This window comes from Dendrobates tinctorius, unplaced genomic scaffold (genome assembly GCF_039654945.1).
Source record: "Dendrobates tinctorius isolate UK_male_01 unplaced genomic scaffold, ASM3965494v1 ptg000083l, whole genome shotgun sequence".
In the NCBI taxonomy this organism is placed as follows: domain Eukaryota; kingdom Metazoa; phylum Chordata; class Amphibia; order Anura; family Dendrobatidae; genus Dendrobates; species Dendrobates tinctorius.
Genome location: NW_027361751.1, coordinates 5,412,847 through 5,428,623, shown reverse-complemented (window position 1 = coordinate 5,428,623; position 15,777 = coordinate 5,412,847). Strand labels below are relative to the sequence as shown.

The window sequence follows — 15,777 nt, the reverse complement described above, 5'->3', positions numbered from 1 at the left end:
ACAAAGCAAACAGATACTTCTCCAGTTTGGGTAAAGCCCTCTAAAGTGGGGTTATTAGAGGATTGCTCGCTTTCGAAGAGGCAAGATTTTGGGTTGTACCTTCTACCCGGCCTAGGACAAATCTGTTGGCTCTATATACAATAGTCACATTTTACACATGAAGTCTAATGTCTCAGATGAAGCACATACATAAGCACAGGCTTTACGGATCCAGATACTGAGGACATACGAGTCAGATCATATAATAATGAGGGAAAGGAATCCATCCATAAAGGCACAGGCAGTAATGAGATTTATTCATCATCAGTATTACAATGCTATGTTTCATATAAATTTAATTAAACATGTCAGAAATGACGAAACGCCAGATGCTAACATTAAATATCTAACAGGAAAAATATGATGGGGAAGACAAATTAGATAATACATTATACTGCTGACGAATGTATAAAACAATTAGGTCTAAATAAAGCGCTGACCAGTATGGGACTCCAGCCAGACAACCACAAGTCTAAGAACACATTTCTAAGTCAATTATTTTATTAATGCACCTCAGTGGGATTGGCTTTATAAAGAAACTACTGATTGGGGGATCTGTATTATGTTTTGTTAAAGGGGTTGCCCACTGAAAACAAGTTATCACCTATATACAGGGACCATGGGATCAGCACTAATCGGCAGAATGAGGGAGCTTTTAACCCCATTAGAATGGAGCAGTCGTGCACATGTTCAACCGACACTCCAGTCTTTATGGGGTGCCGCGTGTAGCACTCGGGGTTTTACCAACAGTCCTATAGAGGATGAATGGAGAGGCGATTGGGCATCTAACTTCAATCTCCATTTTGTAATGTGGACAAAAAGTTTCCCATTGGGTATAAAAATCCATCATCCTGCGAAACAATACGAGTCCCAGAGGACTCAGTGGGTACTGAAAGTATTCAGACCCCTTAAAACCCCTAAAAACAGAAATGTATAAATTTTTGCAAATTAAAAATTTAAAACTGAAATATCACATGGTCGTAAGTATTCAGATCCTTTGCTCAGTATTGAGTAGAAGCACCCTTTTGAGCTAGTACAGCCATGGGTCTTGTTGGGAATGATGCAACAAGTTATTCACACTTGGATTTGGGGATCCTCTGCCATTCTTCCTTGCAGATCCTCTCCAGTTCCATCAGGTTGGATGGTGGACAGCCATGGTCTCTCCAGAGATGCTCAATTGGGTTTAGGTCAGGGCTCTGGCTGGGAAGTCAAGAATAGTCACAGAGTTGTTCTGAAGCCACTCCTTTGTTAACTTAGCTGTGTGCTTACGGTCATTGTCTTGTTGGAAGGTGAACCTTTGGCCAAATCTGAGGTCCACAGCACTCTGGAAGAGGTTTTCATCCAGGATCTCTCTGTTCTTGGCCACAATCACGTTTCCTTCAATGGCAACCAGTTGTCCTGTCCCTGGCAGCTGAAACACACCTCCATTACAATAGGCTGCCACCACGTTTCACTGTTGGGATTGTATTTGGCAGGTGATGAGCAGTGCCTGGTTTTCTCCACACATACCGCTTAGAATTACCACCAAAAAGTTCTATCTTCGTCTCCTCAGACCAGAGAATCTTGTTTCTCAGTCTAGGAGTCCTTCATGCTTTTTAGCAAACTCTTTGCAGGCTTTCATGTGTCTTGCACTGAGGAGAGGCTTCCGTCGGACCACTCTGCCATAAAGGCCCGACTGGTGGAGGGCTGCAGTGATAGTTGACTTTATGGAACTTTCTCCCATCTCCCTATTGCATCTGTGGAGCTCAGCCACAGTGATCTTGGGGTTCTTCTTTACCTCTCTCACCAAGGCTCTTCTCCCACGTTTGCTTAGTTTGGCTGGACGGCCAGGTCTAGGAAGACTTCTGGTGGTCCCAAACTTCTTCCATTTAAGGATTATGGAGACCAATGTGCTCTTCGGAACCTTGAGTATTGTAAAAATTCTTTTGTAACCTTGGCCATATCTGTGCCTTGCCACAATTCTGTCTCTGAGCTCCTTGGCCAGTTCCTTTGACCTCATGATTCTCATTTGGTCTGACATGCACTGTGAGCTGTGAGATCTTATATAGACAGGTGTGTGCCTTTACAAATCAAGTCCTATCAGTTTAATTTAACACAGCTGGACTCCAATGAAGGAGTAAAACCATCTAAAAGAGGATCACAAGAAAATGGACAGCATGTGACTTAAATATGAGTGTTTGAGCAAAGGGCCTGAATGCTTATGACCATGCGATATTTCGTTTTTTTCTTTTTTAATAAATTTGCAAAAATTTCTACATTTCTGCTTTTTTCAGTCAAGATGGGGTGCAGAGTGTACATTAATGAGAAAAAAAGGACTTGTTTGAATTTACCAAATGGCTAAAAAGAAACAGAGTGAAAAATTCAAAGGGGTCTGAATATTTTCCGTACTCACTGTAGATAGAGGAGGAACAGAGGTGATTGCACAAGGATCCTGGTGCATAAGGGGTCCAAAATAAAACAAAGCATTAGGGTATGTGCACATGAAGTTTTTTGGATCTGCGGATTTTGTAGTAAAATCTGCGGATTTGCTTGCGGTTTTGCCCTGCGGTTTTACACCTCATAATGGATGAGATGTGAAACCGCAGCGGTTCTGCACAAAAGAATTGACATGCTGCGGATTGTAAACCGCAGCAAAACCGCGCAGAAAATTCCGCAGCATGTGCACTGCGTTTTCCAGTTTACCATTGAAAACAATGGTACTGTACAATGCACCTAAATCTGCTGTGGACCCACAGCTGCAGAAACGCTGCGGATCCGCAGCAGAATCCGCACCGTGTGCATATAGCCTTAATGCAACTTATGTGTGAGGGTATGTGCACACGCTGCGGTTTTTGCTGCGATTTTGGCTGCAGCAGAACTGCAGCAGTTCTGTAGACAGTGTACAGTAGCATGTTATGCTATGGGATTAACAATTTTCTGTGAACAAGCTGCGGATTTTTAACTGTGGGAAAAGCTGCAGTTTTGAATCCGCAGAAAGAAATGACATGTCACTTCTTTTCTGCGGATTCTGCTGCAGTTTACCATCTCCTCCATTGTAGAGATGATAAACCGCAGGCCAATCCGCAGGTCATTTTACCTGCGGTTCCGCAGATAAAAAATCCGCAGACCAATCCGCAGTGTGTGCACATAGCCTGACACAAGAGAATTAAGGGCCTTTGTTACATATTTTGCACTGTGGCCCAGAAGATTTACCCTGAAACTCTCAATGGAGGCTTTTATTAGAATTTGGGTAATATTTTTTATCTGCCAAAACAAATACATCGTAGATTTTCTATCTGGATTTGTGGGTGAAAAATCTACAGCAAATACGTTTACCATTAGGCCATGTACACACAATGAGTATTTGGTCAGTATTTTACCTCAGTATGTATAAGCCAAAACCAGGAGAGGAACAATCAGAGGAAAAGTATAATAGAGACACGTCACCTCTTCTGTATTTATCACCCACCCCTGGTCTTGGCTTACAAATACTGAGGTAAAAAAAACTCACTAAATACTCAACATGTGAATGTGGCCTTATCACTACAAATTATAAACCTTTTTTTTCCATGTCCCCGTCTCTCGCCAAAAACTTTCTGTGGTCAATGAAATGTTGTGCATATTATGTTCTTGTTGCTTACTAGAACTTTTCTTTGCATATTATAGACTAGACTGGTATTCCTTGGGGACACCAAGTGTTTATATGCTTCATGGGAAAAATATACAAATTAGCTCCTTCCCAAAAAGAAAGAAAGACGTCCAGTAGAAGTAGCTACTCTTCAAGCCTAATATTTGGATTGCTCGTAGATCAGAAATTTCTGCGCCTGTTCTATACAATTGTATGGGGTGTGTAAGAAGCTATGCATTTGCTGCAGAGGCAATCCAATGTTATATATGGAAAAATCCAGGCTAAATACTCAAATAATAAAGATCAATAAATTGACGCCAACAAACCACAGTATCCCTCCATGCTTCCACGTCACACATTGGTGGAGCTGGAGATCACCACTGATTTTCTTTTCGCCCCAAAAGAACAAAATTAAATACATAGAAATTGGAACATTTAGCCAGAGTCTTTACAAAATAATCACCTTCTCCTTGTTCTTATTGCGGGTACTAGACATTCGGCTCCGCAAGAAGCTGAACGTGCGGCTCACTTTGTTCTTCTCACATTCCGGTTTTGCAGGTGTCATATACCGATCCCATTCCTCCTCTTCAATTCTGGAGAAATGGAAGTGTTTATTGCAAACATCTCACACACATATATATTGCCTGATGGACAAAGTGCAGATTCTGTGCGCCCAACTATCTTGTATAACGTAGGCTGTTCCTTCATAAAGGGCTTATGACATGGTGGAGCATGGATCACGCCATTTCTACAACAGTCTGTTCTAACTAATTTCCAGTGTTTGTGTACATGGCCGAGGGCCTCATACACAGATCCAAAAGGGCACCTTGCCACATCCATGGAGAGCAGTGAGCATTTCTTCCAGTCCTGGTGCACACCAAGACCTGGTTAATGTCAGCAATATTTAGAGGCTCCAAGAACTCACTTTATATAACAATCAGGAAAGTGACATGAAGCAGAAGCAAACATTGGTAGAGTGGTAAATGCAGTAAGGGCAAAGTCACAGAGGGACCATAGATTGATACTAAACACGTCTGTATGGGCATACGGCTACACAATAGTCCTACTGTAGGGATATTCCCATTTCAGGAATTTAGGATATGCACAGACATATACCATTTACCATTGAGACCAGGGGTGTCCTCTCCAACATGCTGAGGTAGCTGATGGACGCTACCTGCATTCGGGCGCAAAATGATTGGTGAAGTGGCTGTGCATAATTGTTGCCCTTACAATTCATTCCAAAGAGATTTACAGAAACAGCCCACACAGTCCAACCACCAACTAGGTCCCTAGTTCAGGACACAGCTGACCTAGAGCGGGTACAGAGAAGACCAACCAGGGTTATTAATGGAATGGGTGGACTGCAGTACCAAGACAGGTTATACAACTTGGGGTGATTCAGTTTGGAAAAATTAAGGTTAAGAGGCAATTATATTACAATGTACAAATATATGGGGGAAGAGTAGAGATATTTGTAATAAACTTTTTACACCTAGGCCTGCAACGATGGTAAGAAGGAAATCCTCTACGTCTGGAGGAAAAAAGGTTTAATTGTCAATACAGATGGCAATTCTTTAGTAGTGAGACTATGGATTCTTTATGGAAAAAGCAGCGAGACTATGGAACTCTCTGTCTCCATGATGTTGTAATGGTGGATTCACTAAAGAAATTCAAGATTATGGTTTTGGTTACTAGATTCTGGAGACAGAACATTGATCCAGGGAACTACTCCAATTGCCATATGTGGAGTTACAAAAGGAATTTTCCCCTAAAATAGGGCAATTGGCATGTGCGTCATGGGGTTTTTACCTTCCTCTTGACCAATATGTTATAGATTGAACTGTATGGACTTGTCTTCTGTCACTCTTAAATATGTGAAACTGTCTTCTGACAGATAAAGGAACAAAGAATCAGGATTATTAGATCTTACTACACCCAGTCCTTCTATTTGTTCATTTTAAAGAGACAAAAAAAAACTGCTGCCAGGGTCATCCGACAGTGGCTTATACCCCTCTCCCAATTGAAAACACATGCATGCCTGGTCAAGAATGCCTGTATAAGAGGGAGTCGGGAGAAGTATCTGTTGAAATAAATTGAAGTCTATGGGTACAATGGCCATATATATTGGGAAAAGTTCCTGATGCCTATGACAATCTCCATGCCAAATGCTATGTGAACTTTTGACTTATAGGGAACCAGTCACCAAATTCATGCTGCACCAACCGTGGATGATTGCATACAAATATAGTTTTTTGCTGAAATGGTCCAGTGTTTCTGAGAAAATATGCTTTAAAGATCTGGCCAGGGACAATATACAAACATGAGACTAGTCCAGTGGCACCACTTGTGACTTTTGGGATTTCCAGTCCACAAGTTTCGCCAAAATGGGCGGATCTGGGGTAATGCCACAGCTCGTGAAATTCATAATGACGCCAGAAATCTTTCAGCCTCTTAATGAACCTATTCATTATTTTTAATGTCTAGCTACCCTAAGACTGGCAGCGAGAACAAATGATAACTGTTCACGTTCCTCACGCTCTGCTATAGAGCGGCTGGAGCAGAATTAGGTGATGCGATGCTGAGCAGACATATAAAGTAAGGTAACACGTACAGTAAATGACACATTACATCATTAGACCTTTGGAATAATCATCTGTATTGTTATCTACCACGGCTGCTATTTCTGGAATTTCCATTATGTAACAAATACCTTCTTATTGAAGTCACTGCTATTCATGAGTAATACAATGGAGAATACCAAGGAAGTGTTGTGGTCATAATTTTTGGTATGTTAATTCTTTTTTCTATTTGTTGAAGATAGACACAAACATGTATGTGAGTCAGTCTAAATATAGGGGGGGGGCAGGGGGCATTTATGCACATGTAATCGAAGTACATGTATCAAAGTACTGGCAGTCATAACATGGATGAATGTGACACGCATCTCTATTCTCTTCATACAGGTAACCAGCTCTTTCAATCTCTGCTCTGAATCAACTCCTGTGCTTCTCCACTCCATTCAATGTCAGCAAACAGTTAATCCTGATTGCTATATATGTGTTTTCAACACGCAAGCTTAGTTATTTCAACTTACTCTGCTTGTCCCCTTATGTTGTGAGGTCAAGAAACTTTTCAAAGTGCTTTATGATCCATGTAGTGCTGGACATCTGGTTATCTGACCACAACATTTTATTGGGTCCTGCTGTCTCAATTTAGTTTGATTGATTAACGAAAAGAGAGCACAAAAAAAAAAAAAAAAATCTAAGCCTTAGCCTCCTATATATTCAGACATGGCTTGGGGGAGCATTTATGCACATATAATCGAAGTACATGTATCAAAGTACTGGCAGTTATAACATGGCAGTTAGACAGGGCAGGAGACAGGTAAGACATTTATATACATCTACTCCCTGTACATTTGGAGTACATCAAATAAATACCATATGCATTTGTGTAATTTATATCCTGGCCGCTGCATTCACACACATCCACCGCCCGGGCATTAACTCTCTACACTCCATCCATATCGGCCCCTCGCTCCTTTCCTCTCCTATGTACAGCACTCAAGCTCTTTTCACATTGTTAAATTGCACAGATCCAGTCAGTCCCACCATTCAACATAAGAGACGCTCTCACAAATCACTTAACCATCTGCTCACTCTTTCTATCCTCCTCCTAGTCGCAGGAGACATTGCTCCAAACCCTGGTCCCCCATGTTATAGAAAGTCAAACCCCCCCAACTGCTACACTCAGAAACCCCTCTAATCTTATTAATATTCCCTGCATGCCATCTGTCTCTCTTAATTGTGCACTTTGGAATTCTCGCTCAGTGTGTAACAAACTCTCCTTCACTCATGACTTTTTCCTTTCTAATTCTCCTAACCTCCTGGCTCTTACTGAAACCTGGATCCAGCAGTCAGACACTACCGCTGCTGCTGCTCTTTCATACGGTGGACTACACTTCTCTCATACCCCAAGATCAGACAATAGAGAAGGTGGAGGCGTTGGTCTGCTCCTATCACCAAAATGTATTTTTCAGGTTATCCCTCAACTACCCTCACTAGTCTTTCCTTCTTTTGAGGTCCATGCAGTCAGACTCTACACCCCCTTATCCATGCGAGTGGCGGTGGTGTATCGTCCTCCTGGCCACTCCCATCAGTTCCTGGATCATTTTTCCACTTGGCTTCCACATTTTCTCTCCTGTGACATCCCTATCCTCATCATGGGAGATTTCAACATCCCCACTGCTCTTCCCCTCTCCCCATCTGCTACTCACCTTTTATCTCTAACCTCCTTGTTTGGCCTTTCGCAGCTTACTAATTCTCCAACGCATGAAGACGGAAACTCACTCGACTTGGTCTTCTCTCGGCTTTGTGCAGTGGATGATTTTGCAAACTGCCCTCTCCCGCTCTCTGACCACAATCTTCTTTCATTCTCTATCAAGAACTGCCAGGCTGCTCAGGTCACCCCCACTGTCCATACTTATAGAAACACACAGGCCATTAACACCCAGAAACATAAGAAGAACTTGCAGTCTTCATTGGCCCCTATCTCCTCCCTCTCATGACCTGATTCTGCATTGAAGCATTACAATGAAACACTTTAAAGTGCCCGGGATGAATTTGCACCGCCAATAAATAGAACACAACAACACAGCCAGCGACAACCCTGGCACACCCCGCAAACACATTTCCTGCAGCGGTGCTCCAGGTGCGCCGAACGTCTGTGGAGAAAATCCAATCTACACGAAGATTTCATCCATTATAAGTTTATGCTTAGAACATACAACACTGCCCTTCACCTCTCAAACAAACCTATTTCAACACCCTCATCACCTCACTCTCCCATAACCCGAAACGTCTCTTTGACACTTTTCATTCTCTACTCAACCCAAGAATACAGGCCCCAATCACGGAGCTCCGAGCTGACGATCTGGCCAATTACTTCAAAGAAAAAATTGACCAGATTCGACAGGAAATTATCTCCCAATCACCTCATACCATGCACAGTCCTCCCTCCCCCACTGCATCTAGCTCACTCTCTGATTTTTAACCAGTCACAGAAGAAGAAGTAAGCAGGCTCCTTGCATCTTCTCGCCCAACCACTTGCACCAGTGACCCATTTCCGTCACATCTCCTCCAGTCCCTTTCCCCCGCTGTCACCCCTCACCTAACTAAAATATTTAACCTCTCTCTTCCGGTATCTTTCCCTCCTCATTTAAGCATGCCATCATACATCCACTACTTAAAAACCATCCCTCGACCAAAACTGTGCCGCTAACTATAGACCTGTCTCATCTTCCCTTCATCTCTAAACTTCTGGAACGCCTGGTCCACACCCGTCTTATCCGCTATCTCTTTGATAACGCTCTTCTCGACCCTCTCCAATCCGGTTTCCACTCTTTACACTCTACTGAAACTGCCCTCCCTAAAGTCTCTAATGATCTACTAACAGCTAAATCAAATGGTCATTACTCCATGCTAATTCTCTTGGATCTCTCTGCAGCATTCAACACTGTGGATCATCAGCTCCTCCTCACTATGCTCCGTTCCATTGGCCTCAAGGACACCATTCTCTCCTGGTTCTCCTCCTATCTCTCTGACCGCTCCTTTACTGTATCTTTTGCCGGTTCCTCTTCCTCTCACCTTCCCCTTACTGTTGGGGTTCCTCAAGGATCGGTTCTAGGCCCCCTCCTTCTCCTTGTACACTGACCCTATTGGTCAAACAATCAGTAGATTTGGTTTCCAGTACCATCTCTATGCTGATGACACCCAATTATACGCTTCTTCTCCTGACATCACGCCAGCCTTTCTAGAAAACACCGGCGATTGTCTAAACGCTGTGTCTAACATCATGACCTCACTATATCATCATGACCTCACTATATCTGAAACTGAACCTGTCAAAGACTGAACGCCTTGTGTTTCCTCCCTCTACTAATGTACCTATACCCAACATTGCCATTTCTGTGTGTGGTTCCACTATTACTCCCCAGCAACATGCCCGCTGTCTTAGGGTCATACTTGACTCCGAGCTTTTCTTTGCCCCCTACATTTGATCACTGGCTCGCTCTTGTCGTCTGCACCTCAAAAACATTTCTAGAATTCGACCTTTTCTTACATTTGACTGCAAAAACTGTTTCTCTTATTCATTCTCATCTCGACTATTGTAATTCTCTTCTAATCGGTCTCCCTCTTACCAAACTCTCCTCTCTCCAATCTGTCTTGAATGCTGCAGCCAGGAACATATTCCTCACCAATCGTTACACCGATGCCTCTACCATGTGCCAGTCATTACACTGGCTACCCATCCACTCCAGAATTCAGTATAAACTTATTACCCTCACCCACAAAGCCCTCCATGGCTCAGCACCACCCTACATCTCCTCCCTTGTTTCAGTATACCACCCAACCCGCGCCCTCCATTCTGCTGATGACCTGAGGTTAGCATCCTCAATAATCAGAACCTCCCACTCCCATCTCCAAGACTTTACACGTGCTGCGCCAATTCTTTGGAATGCACTTCCCAGGTCAATAAGATTAGTCCCCAATCCCCACAAATTTTAAGCATGCCCTGAAAACGCATTTATTCAGACTGGCCTATCGCCTCAACACATTAACCTAATCTATCCCTGGGTGGCACAGCCAAAAGTTTTACCATAACCAGGTTCCCTGCATCATGTTCCCACATGCTTTATGCATCCATTAGCCCTCTGTGTCTGTACTGATACACACTTAACATTATGGCTGGTCCATACAATCAGGGCAACTGTTACTACCTATCTTTCGTGTCTACCTCTTTCCTCAGACTGTAAGCTTGCGAGCAGGGCCCTCATTCCTCTTGGTATTTGTTATAATCTATGTGATTATTGTTATGCTGTGATGTCTATGGTCTGTACAAATCCCCTCTGAAATGTAAAGTGCTGCGGAATATGTCGGCGCTATAGAAATAACATTTATTATTATTAAATATAGGAAGGAGTTTATGAAAAAAAAATTCTAGTCAGGGGCGGACATATTATCGATGCAACCAAGGGCCTGAGAGGTAAGGGGGCCAGATTCCACCTCCAAAGCAGGTAAACATTTGCATTATCATGAGCTATTGGGCTGTAAAGCGCTCATACAATGTTTCTTGCACAGGGTCCTATTTGGCTTGTATCCGCCAGTGCTTCTAATAGTAATCTGAGTACGACATGATAGTTATTGAAACATTGAATGCATGCTGAATTTGATGCTAAGCATATTCAGCATTGAATTTGTTCTTTTCTTCTAGTGATTTTTTGCTCTTTTTTTCTGCCCAATTCTCTCTCTTTTCCACTTTTTTAAGCTCTTGGCGACTTTATTATTATTATGCTGAAGAGCAAAAAAAAAAAAGAAATCTTTATTTTTATATAGCGCTAACATATTCCGCAACGCTTTACAGTTTGCACACATTATCACTAATGTCCCCGATGGGGAATAGGCATGAGTAGCCAATTGCAGATCTTTTCACCTAATCTATCATAGTGCAAAGAAAAACAAGCAAAAGAGCAGAGAATAAAAAAAATCTTTGCACTTGTGCAAAATTTATCAAACCTTGCCCCATTTTGAAGAATACTGCAGAATACATGGACAGGCGGCAGATGTCGAATCTGCAGTGCCGGTCACTTTACACATCCATAAGGCTGTTTGCACACGTTGCGGATTTTTAGCGTTTTCACCGTGTTTTTTCGCTGCGTAAACGCAAAGAAAATCCACAACCCATTCTAGTCAATGGCATTCCACAATGCTGTGCTAATGCTGCGTATTTTTCCACGGCGGAATCGCATCGCAGAAAAATACGCAGCATGCTCATTCATTTTGCGGAATCGCAGGGAATCCGCACACATAGGAATGCATTGTTCTGCTTACTTTCCGCATGTGGCTATGCCCACCATGCGCAAAGTAAGCGGAAAATGTGCGGATGGTACCCACGGTCTGGAGCAGAGGAGACTGTCCTCCAGGCTCTGGGTACCATATCCCTGTAAAAAATAGATAAAAAAAAAAAATCGTGATATTCTCACCTTCCGGCGTCCCCCGCAGCCTTTCCGCCACGCTGCTGGCATCTTCCGGTCCCAGTGATGCCTTGCGACAATGACCTGTGATGACATAGCGGTCTCGCATGATGCTACGTCATCTGGGGTCATTCTCGCAAGGCATCACTGGGAACGGGACTTGCCGGGAGCATCGCTGAGGCCCGGAAGATGAGAATATCACAATTTTTTATTATTATTTTTAACATTCTATCTTTTACTATTGATGCTGCATAGGCAGCCTCAATACTAAAAAGTTGGTCACACTTGTCAAACACTATATTTCATAAGTGTGTCCAACCTGTCAATCAGTTTTCCAAGCGATGCTACAGATCGCTTGGGAAACGCTAGCATTCTGCAAGCTAATTACGCTTGCAAAACGCTATTTTTCGCGGGAATTCCGCATGCGTATTTCCCGCGGTAGGGAGTTGCGGAATAGCAGCGGAAATTTCAACAGTCGGGCTTGAAGGAAGACAACTCAGATGGTTACCATAGATGATTACATATTCCACCAATTCCTCTACATGCCCATTGTCACAACTAATTACAGTAACAGCATTAATACTGGGAAAATTACTTGACTCTGATATTACTATACCTTTTTTCTCTTGACTGGTCGGGGAGGCTGAATGCCCGTTCTACAAGATAGAGGAAGATCATTTAGGTATCGTAGTAGTTAATAATTCATCTTCCACCATGAGATCTCAGACATCTTTTAGACCATTTTACAGTAAATCACAATAATATGGTAAATGTTAATATATCAATCAAAAGAAGATAAATGGATTATGGAACGCATGCCAAAGCCTGCACCGATAGGTCCAGCAGCTCTGGAAGAACGGAGCATGCGCATCCATGACACATCGCTAAAAATCACCGACTATACAGTCCAGGAGTGATGACCGTGAGTGAGATAACATGCATTATGTTGGTACAAACACTGATCATATTGTATTATATTGGGCTGTTTAACATTTAGATTATTCCCAACCAGCCAAAAGAAACACCAAAACCAGTTAGTGAAACACATCTTAAGAGCAGAGCTACACAATTAAAATGGGCAGCTAGATTTCCAATTTTTGATTCCTGTGTCAATGGGGTAATGTATAATACACTGCCCCACTGGAAACAATGGATAAAAGTAGATACTAATAAATACACCATCGGTCAAACTATAACCAGCTGCAATAAGTTTAGTAAAATATTTAAAGAGAACCTGTTACCAAGAAAAAGTAGTCCGTTTTTGGCCTTATTTTATTCCCGCTGCTTCCCTGAACATTCAGTTTTTGCTTTATTTAAATCTGATAAACGTATCCAGAGATATGGGCCTTTTCATGTATGGTTAAATTGTATAGTTGCTACCAGTGGGGCATGACTGACAGGATTCTCTGGAGGCGTGTCTTTATATAGCGCTGCGCAATTACCCTGTGAGCCACGCCCCCTTTGTAAAGACAGTAACAAGTAGCACTAGATAAAATGGTCTAATATAATCTGGAACCGTACAGCAGACCAAAAAAAGAAAAAACATAACGGGAATATATTATCTGGGGAGAAATGGTAATAAGACCACAAACTGGTCACACTTTTAACCTGGTGACAGGTCCCTTTAAGTGTAGCCCTGCCCTATAGAAGCACACAAAGGTTATGCCACCACCTGTTAGAGCACTACCAATTAACCGGCCACCACGACACCACGGCATTACTTACTACCCGGGTGAAGGAGAGATACGGATTTAGACAATGAAAGTGACTGAAGAAGTGAACGGCCACTGAAACTGAACACAGCATCTACAAGCAGGGATAGATTTTAATGCAAACATATGTGAGCTCTTGCAATTAATAAAGCTACTAAAGCAAGTTTATTATCAAGTGAATGGGGCGAGAGATATTACTAGAGTACAAATAATAATTGCGGCATAGAGGAACGCGTGCGTCCAGACACTGATGCACAGAGGAGAGCGTGCGTCCAGACACTGATGCACAGAGGAACGCGTGCGTCCAGACACTGATGCACAGAGGAGCGCGTGCGTCCAGACACTGATGCACAGAGGAGCGCGTGCGTCCAGACACTGATGCACAGAGGAGCGCGTGCGTCCAGACACTGATGCACAGAGGAACGCGTGCGTCCAGACACTGATGCACAGAGGAGCGCGTGCGTCCAGACACTGATGCACAGAGGAGCGCGTGCGTCCAGACACTGATGCACAGAGGAGCGCGTGCGTCCAGACACTGATGCACAGAGGAGCGCGTGCGTCCAGACACTGATGCACAGAGGAGCGCGTGCGTCCAGACACTGATGCACAGAGGAGCGCGTGCGTCCAGACACTGATGCACAGAGGAGCGCGTGCGTCCAGACACTGATGCACAGAGGAACGCGTGCGTCCAGACACTGATGCACAGAGGAACGCGTGCGTCCAGACACTGATGCACAGAGGAACGCGTGCGTCCAGACACTGATGCACAGAGGAACGCGTGCGTCCAGACACTGATGCACAGAGGAACGCGTGCGTCCAGACACTGATGCACAGAGGAACGCGTGCGTCCAGACACTGATGCACAGAGGAACGCGTGCGTCCAGACACTGATGCACAGAGGAACGCGTGCGTCCAGACACTGATGCACAGAGGAACGCGTGCGTCCAGACACTGATGCACAGAGGAACGCGTGCGTCCAGACACTGATGCACAGAGGAACGCGTGCGTCCAGACACTGATGCACAGAGGAACGCGTGCGTCCAGACACTGATGCACAGAGGAACGCGTGCGTCCAGACACTGATGCACAGAGGAACGCGTGCGTCCAGACACTGATGCACAGAGGAACGCGTGCGTCCAGACACTGATGCACAGAGGAACGCGTGCGTCCAGACACTGATGCACAGAGGAACGCGTGCGTCCAGACACTGATGCACAGAGGAACGCGTGCGTCCAGACACTGATGCACAGAGGAACGCGTGCGTCCAGACACTGATGCACAGAGGAACGCGTGCGTCCAGACACTGATGCACAGAGGAGCGCGTGCGTCCAGACACTGATGCACAGAGGAGCGCGTGCGTCCAGACACTGATGCACAGAGGAGCGCGTGCGTCCAGACACTGATGCACAGAGGAGCGCGTGCGTCCAGACACTGATGCACAGAGGAGCGCGTGCGTCCAGACACTGATGCACAGAGGAGCGCGTGCGTCCAGACACTGATGCACAGAGGAGCGCGTGCGCCCAGACACTGATGCACAGAGGAGCGCGTGCGCCCAGACACTGATGCACAGAGGAGCGCGTGCGCCCAGACACTGATGCACAGAGGAGCGCGTGCGCCCAGACACTGATGCACAGAGGAGCGCGTGCGCCCAGACACTGATGCACAGAGGAGCGCGTGCGCCCAGACACTGATGCACAGAGGAGCGCGTGCGCCCAGACACTGATGCACAGAGGAGGGCGTGCGCCCAGACACTGATGCACAGAGGAGGGCGTGCGCCCAGACACTGATGCACAGAGGAGGGCGTGCGCCCAGACACTGATGCACAGAGGAGGGCGTGCGTCCAGACACTGATGCACAGAGGAGGGCGTGCGTCCAGACACTGATGCACAGAGGAGCGCGTGCGTCCAGACACTGATGCACAGAGGAGCGCGTGCGTCCAGACACTGATGCACAGAGGAGCGCGTGCGTCCAGACACTGATGCACAGAGGAGCGCGTGCGTCCAGACACTGATGCACAGAGGAGCGCGTGCGTCCAGACACTGATGCACAGAGGAGCGCGTGCGTCCAGACACTGATGCACAGAGGAGCGCGTGCGTCCAGACACTGATGCACAGAGGAGCGCGTGCGTCCAGACACTGATGCACAGAGGAGCGCGTGCGTCCAGACACTGATGCACAGAGGAGCGCGTGCGTCCAGACACTGATGCACAGAGGAGCGCGTGCGTCCAGACACTGATGCACAGAGGAGCGCGTGCGTCCAGACACTGATGCACAGAGGAGCGCGTGCGTCCAGACACTGATGCACAGAGGAGCGCGTGCGTCCAGACACTGATGCACAGAGGAGCGCGTGCGTCCAGACACTGATGCACAGAGGAGCGCGTGCGT

The 15,777-nt window shown here is 45.2% G+C and overlaps 1 protein-coding gene across 4 annotated transcripts in view; it reads right to left on the bottom strand.

The window, feature by feature from the left end:
- ARHGEF28 (Rho guanine nucleotide exchange factor 28) overlaps positions 1 to 15,777 on the bottom strand; it is a 305,341-nt gene that overhangs the window by 52,702 nt on the left and 236,862 nt on the right. For all 4 annotated transcript variants that reach the window (XM_073584069.1, XM_073584071.1, XM_073584070.1 and 1 more), the window contains 2 exons: positions 12,298 to 12,337; positions 4,110 to 4,239 (listed from right to left, as the gene is read on the bottom strand). In XM_073584069.1, the coding sequence (XP_073440170.1) occupies positions 4,110 to 4,239; positions 12,298 to 12,337 (170 nt within the window). The remainder of the gene's footprint in view (positions 1 to 4,109; positions 4,240 to 12,297; positions 12,338 to 15,777) is intronic.